General features: G+C 36.6%; 2 protein-coding genes across 5 annotated transcripts in view; one reads left to right on the top strand and one right to left on the bottom strand.

Annotated features, from left to right (window-relative positions):
- STK39 (serine/threonine kinase 39) overlaps positions 1-18,382 on the top strand; it is a 91,506-nt gene that overhangs the window by 55,475 nt on the left and 17,649 nt on the right. For 3 of the 4 annotated variants that reach the window (XM_051624288.1, XM_051624287.1, XM_051624284.1), the window contains exons 14-15: positions 14,152-14,204; positions 16,063-16,131. In XM_051624288.1, coding sequence (XP_051480248.1) covers positions 14,152-14,204; positions 16,063-16,131 — 122 coding nt within the window. The remainder of the gene's footprint in view (positions 1-14,151; positions 14,205-16,062; positions 16,132-18,382) is intronic. The other variant, XM_051624286.1, reaches the window with a different exon arrangement.
- Positions 3,919-18,382, bottom strand: part of B3GALT1 (beta-1,3-galactosyltransferase 1) — a 233,758-nt gene continuing 219,294 nt past the window's right edge. Inside the window, exon 5 of the transcript XR_007889966.1 lies at positions 3,919-4,196. The gene's annotated coding sequence lies outside the window, so the exon portion shown is untranslated. The remainder of the gene's footprint in view (positions 4,197-18,382) is intronic.

The raw sequence follows: 18,382 nt of genomic DNA, 5'->3' as shown, positions 1-18,382 counted from the left end.
CAATTTCCTGTGATGTTTCATCTACCACTATTATATAGCTTTTAAAGCATGGCTTGATATTCAGATAAACATTGTGAACATTGTGAATATTAGATGCCAGACTGGAAGACTCCAAGCTCAGTAAATCATCAAAAATGTTGGAAGCTGTTTCTTTTAAAATAATTCACTTGAGGCAATCAAATTATAAAAACTGCAGTAGCTTGGTGAGTTGAAAACACAGTGGGTTTAGATGCTAAGAATTAGTGTTTAAAAAAAAAAAATCAGTACTGATGTGGGTAAAAATATAAATACTGGCAAAATACAAGAGGAATAAATTGACTGATGGGGAGGATGAGAGGGGAAGGGAAGTAAACACTTCAAGAGAAAGTTCATCTCTTCATTGCTTTCCTTTTGCTTCCCCAGAGAGAGGGGCTGTGGGGTAATGTGACAGCAAAAGGTGAGCATTTCAGATAGAAATAAGCCCTCCCTATGTGATGGGGGTTGGCTGTGACCTGAAGGGTCTTTTTTCCTGCGGTCTTCAGGCAAGAAAAGATGGTGGAAAGAAAAGTGATGGCACTTGTGGTACCGATGAGTCTTTGGGTGACTACCTTGGTTCCAAGAGTTCATGATGGAAGTTGTTGTGAACATTTAGAGCCTGATGGGTAGAAGCAACTTGATTTGAGGCTTGGGAACATGGGTCAAAAGGATTGAAGAGTAGTATGTTGGAGATTTGGAACAGGGTAAAGCCTAGGGACATGGGCAACCTTCAGAAGAATATAAAAAGAAAAAAGAAAAGCAAATGCTTCTCTGGCTTTCTGGCTTTTCTTTGCTTTTTTTTTTTTTTCCTTTTTTTTTTTTTTAAATGCCGCTTTTACAATGAGTCTATGCTACACCAGAAACCACCAGATTTTACGTGACAGATTTGAATTTTTTTCCTAGTAGCACATTCCAAATTAATAGTATCCATAAAAAATAATAGTATCCATTAAAAATGACCTCCCCAGAGGAGGAATTCTGGCGGAAGAATCAATGCATTTCAGTAATTCTCTTACTGGATACTTGGGTTCTCTTTTTCCCGAGAAGAATAGGGTTGGATTCATTCAGTAACTGGATGGGGAATGCCAAATTAACACCAGCCTCTGTTTAGTGCAGATGCCTTGTTGTGGATGAGAAGCACAACTTGCATTCTGAAATAATCTTTAAAGAATCCCATGATATTCTTTGTACAAGTGCTGGTATTTAGCTCTGTTAGTCTGGGTGATTTTCAACTTCAGTATCTGACTTGTTCATCCTTCTCCTGTATTAATACACCTTTTTGTTTTAGTAGTTTTTTTCAGTGGGACTAACTTGTAAAAATATATTTTACTGTCAGAGTTGCTTCTTCAGTTAGAGGTGTAATTTCTAATTTATTTTCTGTCTTTTGCAATGTTGTGTCTTGGAGTATGTTGCCCCAGAAGTGAAATTAGCAGCAGTGTGTTTTAGGTAATTTCAAGCCAAGTTTTTGAAAGGCTCTAGTATTAGATACTTAATACAGACAATTAGTATTTTAAAACTCAAATTTAATTAAGAGACTGTCCTTGAATTTTGCAATGAAATGGTTCTCAGTTTTTGCTTGATGTGTTGCCATGGCTTATAACTATGTCCTGGACTGTGTGAGTGATCGTTACGTTGAAATGCTGATGCTTCTGTATGCTCAGCCTCACAGAGGAATTTGAGAGTGGAGAAGAATTAAATCTGTAATCCAGATTTTCTTCTGTGAGGCTGTGCACACCGTGTCTCTTGGCAGCAGGCCCCGGCAGGAACTCTGCAAAGAGAGGTTTAAGGTGATTGTCTGTGATTTAGTCCTCTTGACAGGGCTGTTCATACCACTGAGGAAACGGCATGGGGAGGAATTGCTGCACTTGGTTTGAGATTTCTGGTCTAACCACCAAGTTGTTACAGTTACAGATTTAGGCAGTTCACTGTCAGAAGGTTTGACTATTTAAATTAAAACCAGAGACATTTCGTGTTAAATTAGGAGACTTGTTAATGCTTAATAGTTAAGAATTGCAAATTATCTAAAGTGATGTCAGATGGTTAAATTAGCTCCTATGACAGGAAGATAATTTGCTGACAGTAATTTGGAATGTTCTAGGACCTAATTTAATACAGCTCCTGTGTGCTAGATGTATTAAGCCAGTGAAAGAACAAAAGGGGCAAATGGAAAATTTTTGCTTGGTGCAGTAGTAAATGGGATACTTCTATTATAATATTGCATATCTTATTTTAATTAGTGTGGAGAGAAAATGCCAAGGCAGAAGGTACAAAATGGCGCTCTGATCAAATTCTTTACAGATAAACGTTTTGCGAGTCTGTAATTCTTACAAAAACACTTCTTCAGCTACTGTAGCTAGTTTATCACACTTTGAAACTGTGAGTCAATTGTTTTTGTCTGAGGAATACCTCTTCTGGGGAGCTGGGCACAGAAAAAAATTAGAATGACAAGTCCAAGGAGTGGCTAGTAGCAGGCAGCTGCCTATGCCACGCTACAGCAGGAGGGTTGTTAGGACTGAAGTGAAATGTGATTTTCTCTGCATGCCCTAACATAGATGATGAGGTAGCATTCACTGGTCTGAGCTGAAGCTCAGGTGCTAGTCTTCCTGCTTTCATGTAGATCTGTTGGGTTTTTTTTTAAATATGATGTGTAAGGTTACAAAAGAAAACTCCTTGGCTGGAGATACTTATTAGAACTACTCTTATGTGTTAATACTTAAGTTTGAGTCATCAGTTTTTAGGAGGGGAAAAAAATGATAAACAAACCACAAAGTCTGTTCTCAATAGAGGCTGAATAAGCCTGGTAACTGGCCCAGTACCATAACTCAGAGTTCTTGAGTATTTTTTTTTTAGTTCTGGGTTTTATTAGGTATCTTTAAAAAAATTGTTTTGTCTCTTTTGTAAGTGATGCTCATATGTATCCTTCACCAAGGGCAAGTATTTCTCATAGTTTTTGCTATTTAGAATGGCTTTAGTTTTCCAGTGTGTTTGTGGATTTAGTCATTAAATAAACTCCCAGCTGTGTGGAGAATTTACAATTGAAAAGTATCAGAACTTCTCTATAGGCTGGGAATAGATCCACTAACAAATATGATAAACAAAACCATTTGTAGAATTCTTGAAATAAAGGTACCTGCAATTACACTATTGAGCACTGTCATGTATTATATTTTGCTATCACTTCTAAGGCTTTGCCCTGGGAATCAGAGGATGTGGGAACATGGTTACTGAGCTGAATTTTATTTTCACAGTATACAGACTTCATTTAAATAGCGTGTTTAATCATAATTAAATAATTTCTGAAATCAGTAAGCAGGAACCCTTGATTGTACTATTGATTCTAATCTTGCTTTCCATTTGTACTTCTGTTATTTCCTTCAAAACTTGCTCTTTAAAAATGGTAAATTATGCATTTCTTATTCACTAATTACAGATGTTTTTATGCCTTGCTGTATTTTTACTGAAAATAAATACTTTTATTTTTTTAAATTGTGACCTAAATAATCCTGGGTACAATCACTTATTTAATAGAGAACTGGTATATAAGTATGTAAAACGTATAATTATTGAGCAAAGGAATAATTTTATTGTTTCTGCTTATTACATTTAGGTTATTGGAAAGATTTGCATGTCTAAATATTTAGATGGCAAGGAATTAGATGTTTAACCTGCACAGCTCTGGTTGTAAATTATGCAGGCAATTGCATATGGGTCTCTTGCTGATACTGAAATTTTAAAATAATTTAAGTTTTTTTTTATTCCATTCTGACTTTGTATTATTTACAAAAGAAATAAAAAGGGGGGAATAATAAAAAAAACCACAAACACAACAAAAAAACCCCAACAACAAAGAAATCCAAACACCAGCCTCAACCTCCTTTGTGTTAAACATAATTTAAAGCTTGGATTTGCCTCAGTAGTTTTATTTATATTATTAATGGCATGTACATTAATGGTCGACTGTCACAAAGCTTACATTTTGATAATTCAAAATATAATTCAAAATAGATACTTTACTAATAGTTTTAAAGATGCCGTATTTGTCTTAACCAGCCACACTGTTTCATCTTCATCCATCTGCTTCATAGTTGCCTGTGAATGTGGTGATGTTGTACATTTGGCAGGGTTGAAACCATTTGAAATAATTTTGTCTGGTTTGGCTGTTCATTCCCACTAGACGAAACCTGTGAAGATTTTAAAACAAAGCTTAGACTTTTTGCCACACTTCTCACTCTGCTTGATAAGCTGCTAGGGATCCATGAATTTTAGATGTATGATTTGCAGACTGTCAGAATTTTTTATGGCTTGTATGTCTTTCTGGTTTACCTACAAGGCTACTTTGGTTGTGATGGTAATACACTGATAGGTGTTTTTTTTAACAACGCTGTACTTGGAGAATTTGTCACTGGACTAACAGGTTATAATCTCTTCTTGTTCACCAGGCATGCACAAATTATATGCATGGCAGCTGTCCTCTCTTTTATCAAAATGCTGCCACTGGATACTTCAGGGTGATTATTTTTTAACATTATTGATGTTGTCTATACGTAACTCCAGTTCTTTCTAGGAACAAGTCAGTTTTAGATCACTTCTGATTTTGACTAAGGATTGAGATTTTACCACATGAACACATTCTCAGTATAGCTGTGTATTGCCCTTCATTGTATTTCAATAACTTTTTAAAAGTATGTTAAATCTTTAGCACTGTTTTTAAAATAACTACTTTTGTGCTAATTCAGGAATGGTTTTAGGGAAAAAAATCACCTTACAATATTGCCCTCTCTACAGCACCATAACTGATAGTTCTTTGCCTATGTTGTTTCCACCTGCTGATATATGAGAGCAGGTGGGAAGTGTGAGCCTCCTAGAAGATGATGCAAGTGAATACTGCTTTTCACTGTCTATGCAGAGAAATGGGTCACTGAAAATTGAGGTAAAAAAAATAGTGTTTGTTCCAGAGTTTGCTGTTTGACTTAGCTGGGAATGAATGTAACAAGGGAAAAAATATAAGGGCTTATGACATTTTGATTTAGCTTCTGGCATCAACAGTTGCAGAAAGAGAGGATACCCCATTTAAAAGCATGATTAGGTATAGCTATATCTGCAGTGTCTCTAGTTCTAACACTTCTAAGTCAAGGAATGAAGACTTGGGGCTGTAAACCAGTGTAATGGAGACAAAAGACTTCATGTGTCACTTTTAAAATGATAAACAGTTTTACAGACTTGACTGGTGATACTTGCATGTATCAGCTAGTTTTCTTGTGTTTCTTCTATTGCACAACTTGTGCATTTTCTTAGTTTTACTGTTATATCCTGTCCATTTTTACTAGAGTGAAAGCACAGTATTTTAAGTCAACTTGGGACTGGTCAGCTATGGATACAACTGTTGTAAAGTCATTTCCTGCTGGAGGAGCTGTTGACTACCCTAGAGCTGCAGAAGATCTAATTTTAACCATAACAATTCACTTGGCTGCTTTTTGTAGTGTACACTTGCCTTTTCTTTGTGATAGATAGCATACAGATGGTAAATCTTTACCAGATAGCTGCTGCCTCATTCCAACAGCTTAACAGCCAAATGACAGTGTTTCATTGTGACATTGACCATTTTTTCAGTCTTGAAAGCATCGTTTGGCTGTGTATCGTTGTTACTGTTGCTGCTAAGTCTTGAAGTACAGTGGTAAAAAGTGTATTGCATCAGTTCAGGGATTTGTTCTTTACCTAAGAACATGTAGGATTAAGTGGCAGTGGCAGTGTTTTGTGTATTTTACTTTGCAGTCCTAAAACTTTATCTTGAAGCATTATATGTGAATCATATTTCCTTCTTTTTGTAATGTATCTGAAGGAGGATAAGTTCTAAACCCTTTTAGAGCTTTTAGAGGTTTTTCAGAGCCACTGAAGTAAATGATAAAGTTCTAGTGGAGTTCAAAGAACTGTATATTTCAGGAATATATTTTACTAATACAGAAAGATTTTAGGCCCATTCTACTTGTTGGAAACCTGGAAGCAGGGCAGACTTCAGACATCTGTTTTGCTCCTACCAAAAGTTAACAGATGTACCCTTCCCTTTATTCTAAAATTGACCTGAAGTCATTAAAAATACATTGAGAAGAACCATCCATCTCCACAATACTGAGGGTTAGACATTAGGTGGAAATTCTTCACTGTGAGGGTGGTTAGACACTGGCACAAGTTGCCCAGGGAAGCTGTGGCTGCCCTATCCCTGGAAGTGTTCAAGGCCAGGCTGGAGCAACCTGATCTAGTGGGAGGTGTCCCTTCCCATGCAGGGGGGTTGGAACTAGGTCCCTTCCAACTCAAACCATTCCATGATTCTATGATCTGCTCTTGATGGTATGGTAATGTCTAATGGAGGAGCCTGGATATTGGTTAGTACATGACAATTGAGCATGGAAGCATTGGAGAGAAAGGGATTTGCATGAAACTAGTGAATCCTCAGGAGGCCAATGCTTTTTTATATAGTAAATAAATGTTATCTTCTGTTGTGTTTATGCAATCCCACAGGAGCTATCAAGTTCTGAATCACAAAGTGACTTTAATAAACAGACTTCCTCATATTACTGCTTTGGTTGTGCTGCATGCAAGGTACCATGACTTCAGGAAAAAAAAAAAAAAGACAGGGGCAGGGATTGGGGGGAGATTGAGGAAGAAGTGAGATGTGATTTTTGTAGGGGTAGTAGAGAGTTCTTGCTTTCCCTGCCTAGCTGAATTGATAAGTTCTCATGGCTGAAGTGTAAGAAAATTGCAAGGCAAGGAAAGTAAAGCGGCAGAAGATGTAGGTGCCAGGCCAAACTTTTGAACTTGAGCCCCATGGATGCACTTATTTTCAAAGATTCTAATCCCACATCCTCTTTGCAATACTGAAAGTGCTAGTTTGCTTTTCACTTTGTTGTGTGTATTAACTGTGTTCTGCAAATACAGTTGAAACAGTTTTAATTAATCAAAACTGAGGTTAGAAACAGGTACTATGTATCTTTAGTACAAGTATTTTGTAGACAATACTTAAGGGATACTGTAGCACTTGCAGAGGTTTTTTTTCTTGAATCAAGCTCCCTAGCTTGCCACAAAGTAAATTCTGCTGTTTAAAAAAAAAAAAAAAAAATCAGTAAATTATTGCTTGCTGAAAAAGTAAACAGGACACTGGCCAAAAATACAACACTTGTGGAATAAAGTAGCACTATAAAAGCTAGGTTACAAAGGGAAGTGTTTAGCTTGAACAGTATGTCTTAAGCATGAGAGAGTGAGAAATGGGTGACAAGCTATTATGAGAAGGAAGGTGACCTTTTGAATGTGACTGACATTTGGTGTGGCCAAGTACCATTTGTCCCTCTGGCATTTGAATAGCAAGGAAAAATATGTAAGCAAAATTTCTTGTAAAAAAGACCTACAAAGCCTAGTCTTCTGTTTTTCCCTCAGTTATATTTCTTGCATTGTACACAGAAAGGTCTTGCCCCAGAGATGTAGCATGAAAATTGGATGAATACACATCTAGAATGTATAACCCATCACTCTCTTTAGTCCATTCCATTTTGATGTGAACTTCTGCTTTCTCTGTGGATCCTGCGGAAGGATCATTATATTTATTTCTTTTTAGGCCAAGAAGGCCAATGGCGCCCTGGGGTGCATTAGAAAGGGTGTGGTTAGTAGGTCAAGAGAGGTTCTCCTCCCCCTCTATTCTGCATTGGTGAGGCCGCATCTGGAGTACTGTGTCCAGTTCTGGGCCCCTCAGTTCAAGAAGGACAGGGAACTGCTTGAGAGAGTCCAGCACAGAGCTACAAAGATGATTAAGGGAGTGGAACATCTCCCTTATGAGAAAAGGCTGAGGGAGCTGGGTCTCTTTAGTTTGGAGAAAAGGAGACTGAGGGGTGACCTCATCAATGTTTACAAATATGTAAGGGGTGAGTGTCAGGGAGTTGGAGTTAGGCTCTTCTCAGTGATGACCAGTGATAGGACAAGGGGTAATGGGTGGAAATTGGAGCATAGGAGGTTCAAGGTGAATATACGAAAAAATTTTTTTACTGTAAGAGTGACAGAGCACTGGAACAGGCTGCCCAGGGAGGTTGTGGAGTCTCCTTCACTGGAGACATTCAAAACCCACCTGGATGCGTTCCTATGTGATGTACTTTAGGTGACCCTGCTCTGGCGGGGGGGTTGGACTAGATGATCTTTCGAGGTCCCTTCCAACCCCTAGGATTCTATGATTCTATGATTCTCTGCTGTCTAAATGAGCAAGTGACTTAATTCTTCTGTGACTTAAATTACACCAGCAACTGCAGTGAGGGACTGCAAATACTATACTGCTTGCCCTTGCTTCTTAAGTTGTACTGTCTTGGTTTTTTCCTTTCTAACTTAGTTGGCTTCCTTGGTAGTTTCAATGCATTTCAAATTTTGGAGGGGAGGAACCTAAATTTTGCACAAGTATGCTGAGTGTGATGTTTATTATCAGTGTGTGCTTTTTGTTAAAGCACTGTGACTTAGACTTGACCAGTGTCACTAATCCTGATGGAGAAAATTTTATTCTGGTGGTAGCAGAGCTTGTAGGAGTACGGGGTAGGAAAAGGCTGGTTGGTGAAGGTTGCCATGTGACACCATGTATTTTGGTGCTATTCTTAATAAAGTTTCTACAGTTGTAGTTAAAGACTAACTTATTTCTGGTTCCAGAGAAGAATACATATTCTGCCATTGTCTCTTTCACCAGCCAGACTTGTTAGGGTCTGACAAAACTAGCCATGGACAAACCTTTTCATTTTAGGGAGTCCACATTCGATGCAAATTTTTTTAACATGTCAATCAGTTCTGTTGCTGAGTTATAACTAACCATGATCTGAAAAGTGGGTGGAGGAAATAAATGCTTTTCTGACTTGTTTCTGAGAATGTTTTCTTGCTTATGATTTGGTTAATTGGATCAAGGCCTTCATCAGTACTGGTCAGGCTCTCAAAGTGCACTGAGGGTCCCTTGTAACAAGCAACTAATGGTGCAGATGCTTCGGCCTCTTAACTGCCTCTGCTCTGCCTGGGCAGAGTTTGTATTTTGTTGGCCGTACCATAAAGCATAGCTTTTTGGTTCTCATCATGTTTAATTTTCTTTTAAAAATGTTTTAATTTATTTCTCCTTGACTGCTAATGTCCTCCATGTTCCACTGGAGCTCAGGAAAAAGGGGATGTAAGAAGGATTATATATACATATACACATCTTCCTTTTTATATCTGTATAGATAGAAGATATATATAGAGGCAGATACAGTTATCTTCTTTTGTATATACACATTTACTATATATATCAATAATAATGCAGAAATACAGAAAAATAAGTGAAATAAATGATAGAATGTGCCTCAGGCCAGAGCTGCAGCATCTGTAAGTTTGAGTCAATTTAAAATAGGTTCAGTGGTGAGGAAACAGGCTAGTAAGAGGGAGTACTTGTTGCTCCAGGAGAACTCGATCTTTTATCTTTGGCTGCTTCCACTCATCAGTCCGTTGAAACAGTAGAAAATATTACTATGTCTTGTTAGGACTGGATAACTATAATACAGAAAAATGATATACTAATTAAAAGAATGATTAGCATCCAAGATGGATGAAGTTCATGTAGAGCAATAAATTTTTACATGTGGAAGTGGACAAGCATGGGGGTGATGAGAACTAGTATTTTTAATTGTTTTTACATTTTTTAAAATTATTTTTACATTGGGAAAGGATGGGAAACAGTAACTAAACTATTGAATTAAAAAGTAGCTTTTGATTAAGAAAATGAATAAAGTTTAATGGAAGGGGTATGTAATTGTGAAATGCCAGCAGAAGTAAATGACTGTTGATTGAAAGCATGGATGTCTGCAGTGCCTATAATGTAATCTAGACAGTGCTCTGTCTACGTGACAATGTGATGGAACAGGAGGTGATGGGAAAGTGTCTGATTTATGGTTTCTAACTCCATCTGAAAGAAGAGAGTGAAAAAATCAGGGAGTCTTGCTTCTGCTGTAACTGATAAAAAGCCATAAATGGTTCATTTTCCATGTGATGTAGATGTACTCTGAACTGCTTCACAAGTCAGCTTTGATTACCATTCTGTTATCACCTGCATTCTTGGACATTCAACTCCATATGTATCAATCTTTGTAAACCACGTGTACTAACTGAGTAGCTGAAGTCTCAAAATTCAGCAAGCAATGCAGAGACAAAACCTGTGTGTTCTTAAACACATCCACACATCCCTACTTTTGGCTTACCTTATTTGAGAATTTTTTCTTATTTTGGGAGGGAAGAATATACAGTTATGTAGCTATGGTGAGATGCATCTCATCCAGGAATACAGACTCTCCCTAAGGGCTATATGGAAGATGCCAAAGTTTGTCACATAAGAAATGGTAGATACATTTCTGGTGGGGGGAGAAAAAAAAAAGTAGTACTAAAAAAAGAAGGCAGATCCACTGCTTGATACATACTCAAACTATCCCACCATGATTTAAACCTTAAGCTTAATTCCAAGACATCTAATTTTCTTCAATATCACTATGATAGACATTCTACATTTAAGGACAAAAGAAATAGTGACACTTCATGTCTCCAATTTACAGTTGCATCATTACACAAACATGATTGCTTCTTTTAATCCAACTATGTGAATCTTTTGTCAAGCATGTGGAACACAGTTAATTGACTATAGCAGGAATTACACTATCATTAGGTAATAATTTGAAAACCTTTGTCTTTAAATGCACAAATGTCTGAAATCTCTTTCATGTTGTAGGATTTTTCAGTAGAACTACATAAATCTGAACAGCTGCATAATTTGTTTATTCCCCAATCCTGTTTTTTGTAAATATCAGCATTGTTTTGTAAATAATTTAATTCAAAACAGAGCATCTTTGTTTCATATCCTAACAACAAGATGGTCTAAGTTTATAGGTGGGAGTCTAAATGATGAATTTGACCCATGTGCTTTTTCTGGTTGAGGAAGCATGATTCCCTGGAAAATCAGATCTAGCAGTCTTAGTGTGCACATCAAGTGACCCTGATGAAAACAAAATAATAATGAAAATCTGCAAAAATATGCTTCTTTAAAGTCTAAGATTTTAAACTCTGAAATTACTTTGCAAGAAGGATGTCTGCCAAAATGTCTTAGCATGACATGCTTTGGTGTAACCCTCATTCAAAGCAGGTCTGTGGAATTTCTCTTGTTGAAGCTAATGGCACAATGAAGAGCAACCTGCAGGAAATTAATGAAGTGCAGTCTGCTAAAATGCAGAAAAATGTTTAAAATTTACTACTACTTAAAAGAGATGAGCTGTTTTTATCCATGATAGTCAAGATATATTAGTCTGTAATGGCACAGAGCAAGAAGCAAATAAGAGGTATTATAAGAAATGGCAAAAAAGGTCTGAGTTTGCATTTTAAAATAGAAATAACTTTTTCACAAATGCATTATAGAAACTAGGGACCATTAAGAGATGATGAAGAAGATAAAATTATCAGTCACAAAGCTACTAAGTGCCTTTCTTCAAATCCAAGCTCTGTTTAGCAGAAATAGTCTTTGTGTGCTGGTGCATGATAAGAGTGTAATGGATGTAAATAAAAAGAGAACTCCAATGGAACCAGTGAAATGCTGCTTGGAAACTCTGCCTAAAAATAAATCAAGTCCCAACAGTTGTCACCAAAGTGTATCAAAGGAACTAGAAAACTAATTTACAGTAGTAGTGACACTAACTAGAGCCAGAGAACTGTCTGAAGACTGGAGAAAAGCATGAGTAGCTTTTATGAGAGAACTTGAGTACATCATCTTATTTGGTGGAATACATAATGGAATAAATAATTTATGGAAATCAGTAAATGTCTGGAAGGTAATGGAACTGTAAGCAAAAGCACTTAGAGGCTTCTAGCAAATTGATCTCACCAAACTTCCTGTGTTTTGCTTTCCTCAATAGTAGTGTACCATTAAAGAGAACAGCAGTGTTGTAAATAGTTCAGAGTATAACAATTCTAGATAGCAAAGTTGGATGGCTGAATATATATAATTCTTCCTTGAATTTTCACCTTCACTTAAGTAAACAGATTGGACTAATTAACTTTCTGTTTGGGACATTATGCAATTTGGAAGCAAAGTAAGACGCATTCCTTTTGCATCTTGCTCGATTAGAGTGTATCAAGAGGAGCTGGTCTTCCACATACCTGTATCGGTCTGTTAGAATGCTGCTAATTTTTGTGAGAGTTGATAAATACTTAGGGCCTTTTTATATGGTGGATATTCTACTTATGGGAGATCTGTGGGAACATAAAATCTGAGCATGTGATATATTTTCTAGATAGATTTTGCGCTCTTACAGTTACTTACAGATTTACTTATAGAATCATAGAATCTTCAAGGTTGGAAAAGACCTTCAAGATCGTTAAGTCCAACCATCCACTCTACAGCTTGTGTTAGTGTTTGTGGAAAAAAATCTGCAAGCTGTAGTAATTCAGGACAGCTGCTAATAATAAGCCAGCCTTCTGGTTTACCTCTGCAAAGGTGTGAGATAAAGTTTTTATTCCCCTGATTTGCTTCTTTAAAAGTCTGTGCAGGAAGTGAGTATCTGAGTCAGAGCTTCACCCCACACTCAATCAAAACATATTTAAAAAGAATGCTAAATTTCTGTGCAACTTCCCCTTTTTGGAAAGCAGCAGTTCTAGGAAGCTTATTAGATATAATAGATTTCAGCAACGGGAAGTGGATGTTGATTTATTTCTTTATTCTTTAAAACAGCCATCCAGGTTTTTTCAGGAAAGTGGAGGAGAGGTGGGGTGGGGGGGTGCAGAGAAAGAACTGAGATTCATACCAGTTCTGTGTTCAATAAAAATAGTGCAATATTCTATATAATGGCAGCAGATTTCTACAACAGAAGTAAACAAGTCTTGTCAATTTCTGGCCAGCTGCATTGTCTGCAGCTTAGTATTAGTGATCGTAAACTCCCATAGCTCTTTTTTAGAGTAGAATTTTGGGAACCTGAAACTCGTTCAACTTTGAAGCATTCAGTACATTCAGTATTTGATTTTAATCCCTGCATGGGGCACACTTATTTTTCAGAGTTTGTTGTTTTGCTTTTGTGTTGCTGTTTTTTAACTTTGTAATATTTTTATAAGTGTTTAGCAAGTGATACTAGCTGTAAGTCACAGCTGAATATGTCTGCCAGTTGGATTTAGTTTTTCTACAGCAAGACTTCATGGACTGGTGTACTGAAATACAAGCTTGCATACAGTTTCCTTACTGAGGAGAAGAATAATGGATTGCAAAACACCTTCTGTTGGCTTTTCAAGTGGATTGAGCTATTCATTGGAAAAAGCGTGCGCTACAGCAATTAGATTGATCCCTTTGCTCAGTTGGGTTGCCATTTCAAAAAATGAGATGGACACCTATTTTCTGAAGAGGCTAATATTTTATTGGTGGTAGAAATTATTAACTAAAACTGAAGCTGGGAAAATGCAAGGAGTGGAGATTTGGAGTACCGCATGAGACTAAAGGAATTCTTTATCATAGGTGTTAAGTCCCTTATGACTGTGTCCTACACTGAACTGGTTAAAGCACTCTGTGGCAAATGGGAAGGCAGAAAACTTTTACCTTCACCTTCTGCTGCTTATTTTATGTGTAGAGAGAACATCACTGCGAAGCCAATGGTGGTCAGTGAAAGAAGTTACTCACTTTGAGACAACTTTATAAACAGTGCATCAAACACTGCTTTTAGGCATTTAAGATTTTTTGCTTTGTCTCTTAAATTAGCTTCTTTGTATACATAAGATCTGAGATAGGGAGCTTCAAGTGAGCATTTTGTTACTCAAGTAGAAGGGGTAATACATATGATTCAGATTATTTTGAACTAGTAGAGTCAGTATGGCAGAGTGGCTTTTGTAGATGAAAAGGAAAATATTTATCAGAGGACCTTTAGGTTACTGAAGGCATTTTTCAGCTTAGGCATATCTTTCTGTTAGTTTTCCTCAAAATACTGTCATGAACATGCAGTGGAGTTTCTCCAATCTGGGTGCTTTGGGAGAGCAGTGTTTTTCAAGTTGAGAAAATGCAATAGATCATCTTTGGGTGTGGGAACTCAATAGTTGTTCTGTTGTTACATTTTAATGTATACATGGAATGTTTTTCAGGAACTCCAGGAAAGAGCTTAATGACATACGGTTTGAGTTTACTCCAGGCAGAGGTAAGACTCCTTAAATTGAATTATCTCTATTATTCCTCAAAAAGGTATTTCAGAAATTGATTACTGCTTATTGTTAATACAGACTGTCTCTTTGGAATGTTTCCTACTGTGCCAAGCTTTATATTGAACTTCACTTGAACAAGAATAACAGATATATGTAAATTCTAGTGGCAGGGTTGCATAATTTATAGTATATTTTGGAAAAACTTTGAGATCCACAGAGTGCTTTATTCATTTAATGTCTTGTTAAAATGGTCTATGCAGTGGTATATAAGATTTTGCATAGCAATATTTATGACTTTTGAATTTCCATTGTCACAGTTGGAAAACATCATAGGAAATGGAAAATATCTATAAAGGTGTATGTTGTGATGGTGGTAATTGAGTTTCTTCCCCCTTTGTAATAAAATAAGTTGTTAACAAGTATGAAGTGCACACCATTTTTCAAATGCTGTCTTCAGCTGAAAGTTGGATTGCTTCTCTAGATTTGGTATCATCATGAGAAAAAGAAATTCTGGCATTGAAACTTGAAAATCTACTGCATGCTCGTAGAACTGTTGGCTTTCCAGTGCTGAGTGTTATAAAACCTCAAAAAACTTACCGATATTACTGGGATAAAATGCAGAATAGGCTGATATGTTGACTAAGTAGATATCATCCTTGTTAAATAGCAACCCTTTGAACCATGAACACATTTCATCTTTCTCAGAAGTCAGTATTCACTACATTTATAAAAGCCTTTATAATAGCCTTCACAGACCTTCCACATAAAAAAAAATCCTGATCGGAAGAGGTGTCCCTCTTCCTGTAAATCATAGTAACTTTCATGTGTAGTAGTTCTGTGAATGGATATACTCTCTGTTGTCTACCTGCATTTCTCATTGCTTTTGGCAATGGGTAATGACAAAAAATATCTTTTACTTAATTGAGTGCACAACATCCTGGTTTAGTCACCTGTCAAAATAACTACTTAAATACTTTCTAAACAGTTACAGAAGCCATTTGGGAATTCTTACTTGGTGAAAGAAAAGAGGATGCAACGTAGTAAAGTAGATCAGAACTGTTCCTAGTAGTCAGTCACTTGAGACAGCCAGAAGGTGGCTGTAATTCTCACCTTTAGAGCTCTCCAGAAATTGCAGCTAGCTCAGCTCTATTGTTTTTCATCTGTGTGTGTTTCTTGAGATGATGCAGCTGTGTAACTGCCTGAAAGCATGTACTCCATGCAGATACTTGGTGTTGAGGCCATATTACAGTTAAAACTAAGCTGGAATTTAGGCTTGTTCCTGCTATTTCTTTCTACTTACTTCTGAGTCTTCTGAAGTCTTTATGCAGTAGTACCCACTAGTCACAGGGACTTGGGAATTAACCCACCTGGGTACAGCAGTTGCTCTGAATTTTGTGGGTCGCAGAACTTAAAAGCTAAACCAAGCCTAAAGCTCAAGATAATGTCTGTTCATGTAGCTCCTCTGTCCCATTGGTAACAAACCAAAAAGTCTATGTAATGCGTCTCTGTCTAGAAATGCAGAACAATTGGAGGGGATAAAGAAAACAATAAAAACAACACCACAACTTCTATTTTCTTGGTTATGAAGATACCAAACTTGTAAGCTATGTAGAAGTATGTTGTTAGATAATAGAGGAGAAATGCTAGTGGCCAGGAACGGTCTGCAGGGGGTTTGCAGTGAATAATGCGATTTGCTGTGCTTTTTTCCTCCTAATTAAAGATAATTTTGAATTCAAGCCTGTCTCCATGGGGGTTTTGGAACTAAAATATATTTTTATTAAATTGCATTGGATGACTGATACTTTCTGTTGCTTTTGTGGGCTCTCATACTTATTTGTTTCACCTTTTGGACAGACACAGCAGATGGCGTTTCTCAGGAGCTGTTCTCTGCAGGCCTGGTTGATGGCCATGATGTAGTTATAGGTAAATTACGTTTTTGTTTGCAATTATGTTCTTGTGACGAGTTTGTGTTAAATAGATGTGAGAAATGTTTTCGCTAACCCTGATTTTCACAAAATCCTTTTTGTCCTAATTTTGCTTTCATATATGCACAGTTTAAAAAAAAAAGTAAATTTTGATGCCAGTCCAAGGTGTGCTTTTGGAAGTCAGAAGTATTTAGTGGTTTGAGAGGGATGATATAATTTAGACCTCCTGAAGGATTATTTACAATTCAGTGATTGATCATTTTTGTGCTAACTTAATATTTTGTTTAGCAATAAAAGAATAATACACTAGGATTTTGTAAAATGTGCTTTGGCAGCTCTGCAAGTATTCTGCTTGGGTTCATGGAAGTAGAAACAAGCCAGAGTTCATGATCTATGGAAATTGACCTAGTGATATAATTTATATGCTAAAAAATAAATCAGTCATGTTTCCTGGCTGCTGAAAGGAAAGATACTTCTCTATTTATCTACCCTGTGCTTCAGTAATTTTTAATTTTTTCTTTTTTTAAAAATGAAATTCAGTGCCTGGCAAAGATGATTCCTTTGGAAATTCTCATTTCTCTGCAGTTCCTTCCTCTTGGTTGCTCAAGACCAATAGATAGATAGTTACCAAAATCAGAGGTCGAATCAAAGCCAATGCTTTTTGACCTTTATACGGTCAGAATACAGGTTGTTTCTAGCTGATTAAAGAAACAAAAGCCCTATCTATGCCTTTATTTTAATTTCTCAAGAGAAAGTATTTGGGGAGTTGAGCAGGCTCAGGTGAGTACAGGCTATCAGGCACTCTTAAAGTCACTTCTACTACTCTTACTATATGGGTTCAGGGGAGAAGGGTAGCTTGGTCTTAGTTTGTAGCATTGTAAACATCCAGTGTGAAAAATGTCTTTACTGCTGAACTTTTTTTTTTAATATATTCGTTGCCATGAGATATGTTGCTTCATTTAGAAAGAAAAAAACATTATTTACTTGTTATGGCTGTGAGAAGAATTGTTATCTGTTGCGTATGTGACCATTCACAGGTCAGGCATGGCTGATGATGCTGCAGTGCAAGTCCTGTTGGGACCCAGTGAGACGCGTTTTCCCTTCTTGCCTCTTCCCTTTTTCCTTTATTGCAAAGTTCTCTTCCAGTGCATAGTGCCAACACTTCTATGGAATGAATGGAATTCGTTGTAATCTTGCAGGGGAAGTGATGAGGGAAAGGCAAATTAAGATATCTATCCTTCATAGCTTTTGTGGTGCAACTTTGGCCTTTGAAGATGCACAGATATTTAAATAACTAAGAGTTTCCCCTGCAGGCTTGGTTAGAAACATTGTCTAGTTAATAAAAAAAGTTTATTTCCTTGCTTAGTTCCTGCTTTGAATTGCATCAGACTTCGATTTTTTTAGCAGTATGATGATGGTCCTTTCTGATCTTTACCTTCTTAATGTGATAATAAAAAAAGTAAGGAAGTAAAATTGGTTGTATATGGTGAAAGCATTCAACTTTAATTTCATTAATCATTAACAGTTTATTTGTCAATTTTTCTGTGGTGTTGTAACTTACCTCAAGTTCCATGGGCACAAATCCCTCCATTTACATTGTACTGTAGTTCTCACTTGTGTCTGCTTCCCTGTGAAGTCATTCAAGTTTTCCAATTTGTTTGGGCGTTTTCATCTTTCTAGAATATTACTTCAGATTTCGAGTTTTACTGAAAGACACGTTCTACTAAATAAGATATTACTTTTAATTACCAAAAAATTAAAATTGGATGAAAATTAGACTATGTTTGTGATTTGCTTTGAGAAAACTGACTAAATATATATGGGCATGGAATAAAACAACTTGCATGCAGCAAATTATTGCAAATCTCAGAATTTCTCTGCAGCAGTGCAGACCTAAGAAATATTTCAGTCATTTAGTTTAAAGCAAAAAGTCATGTAAGAGAGCAGATGATGCTGAAAATGTAAACATGCTTACAAAACTATTTTTTTGTGTAAAATGATTTTGCCACCTTGTTCACTCAAAAGATTAAAAATCTTCCTATATAGGAAGAATAGTATAGAAGAGCTTAGTTAACCTTCTTCACCAGAAGAACCAGATTGAAAGCAACTGAAAAATTACCTTTCACTTTTCAGCTGAAGCATGCAGAAGTTCAGCCTCTATAACATGAATGAAAACAAAGGTCTGAGATAGTATCATAAAAGTTGTTCCTGTAATTTCTTTTAATGGATATTGGAATGTGTAGAGGCTG

Source organism: Apus apus, chromosome 6, assembly GCF_020740795.1.
Source record: "Apus apus isolate bApuApu2 chromosome 6, bApuApu2.pri.cur, whole genome shotgun sequence".
NCBI lineage: Eukaryota > Metazoa > Chordata > Aves > Apodiformes > Apodidae > Apus > Apus apus.
This window is presented reverse-complemented; position numbering and strand designations above follow the sequence as displayed.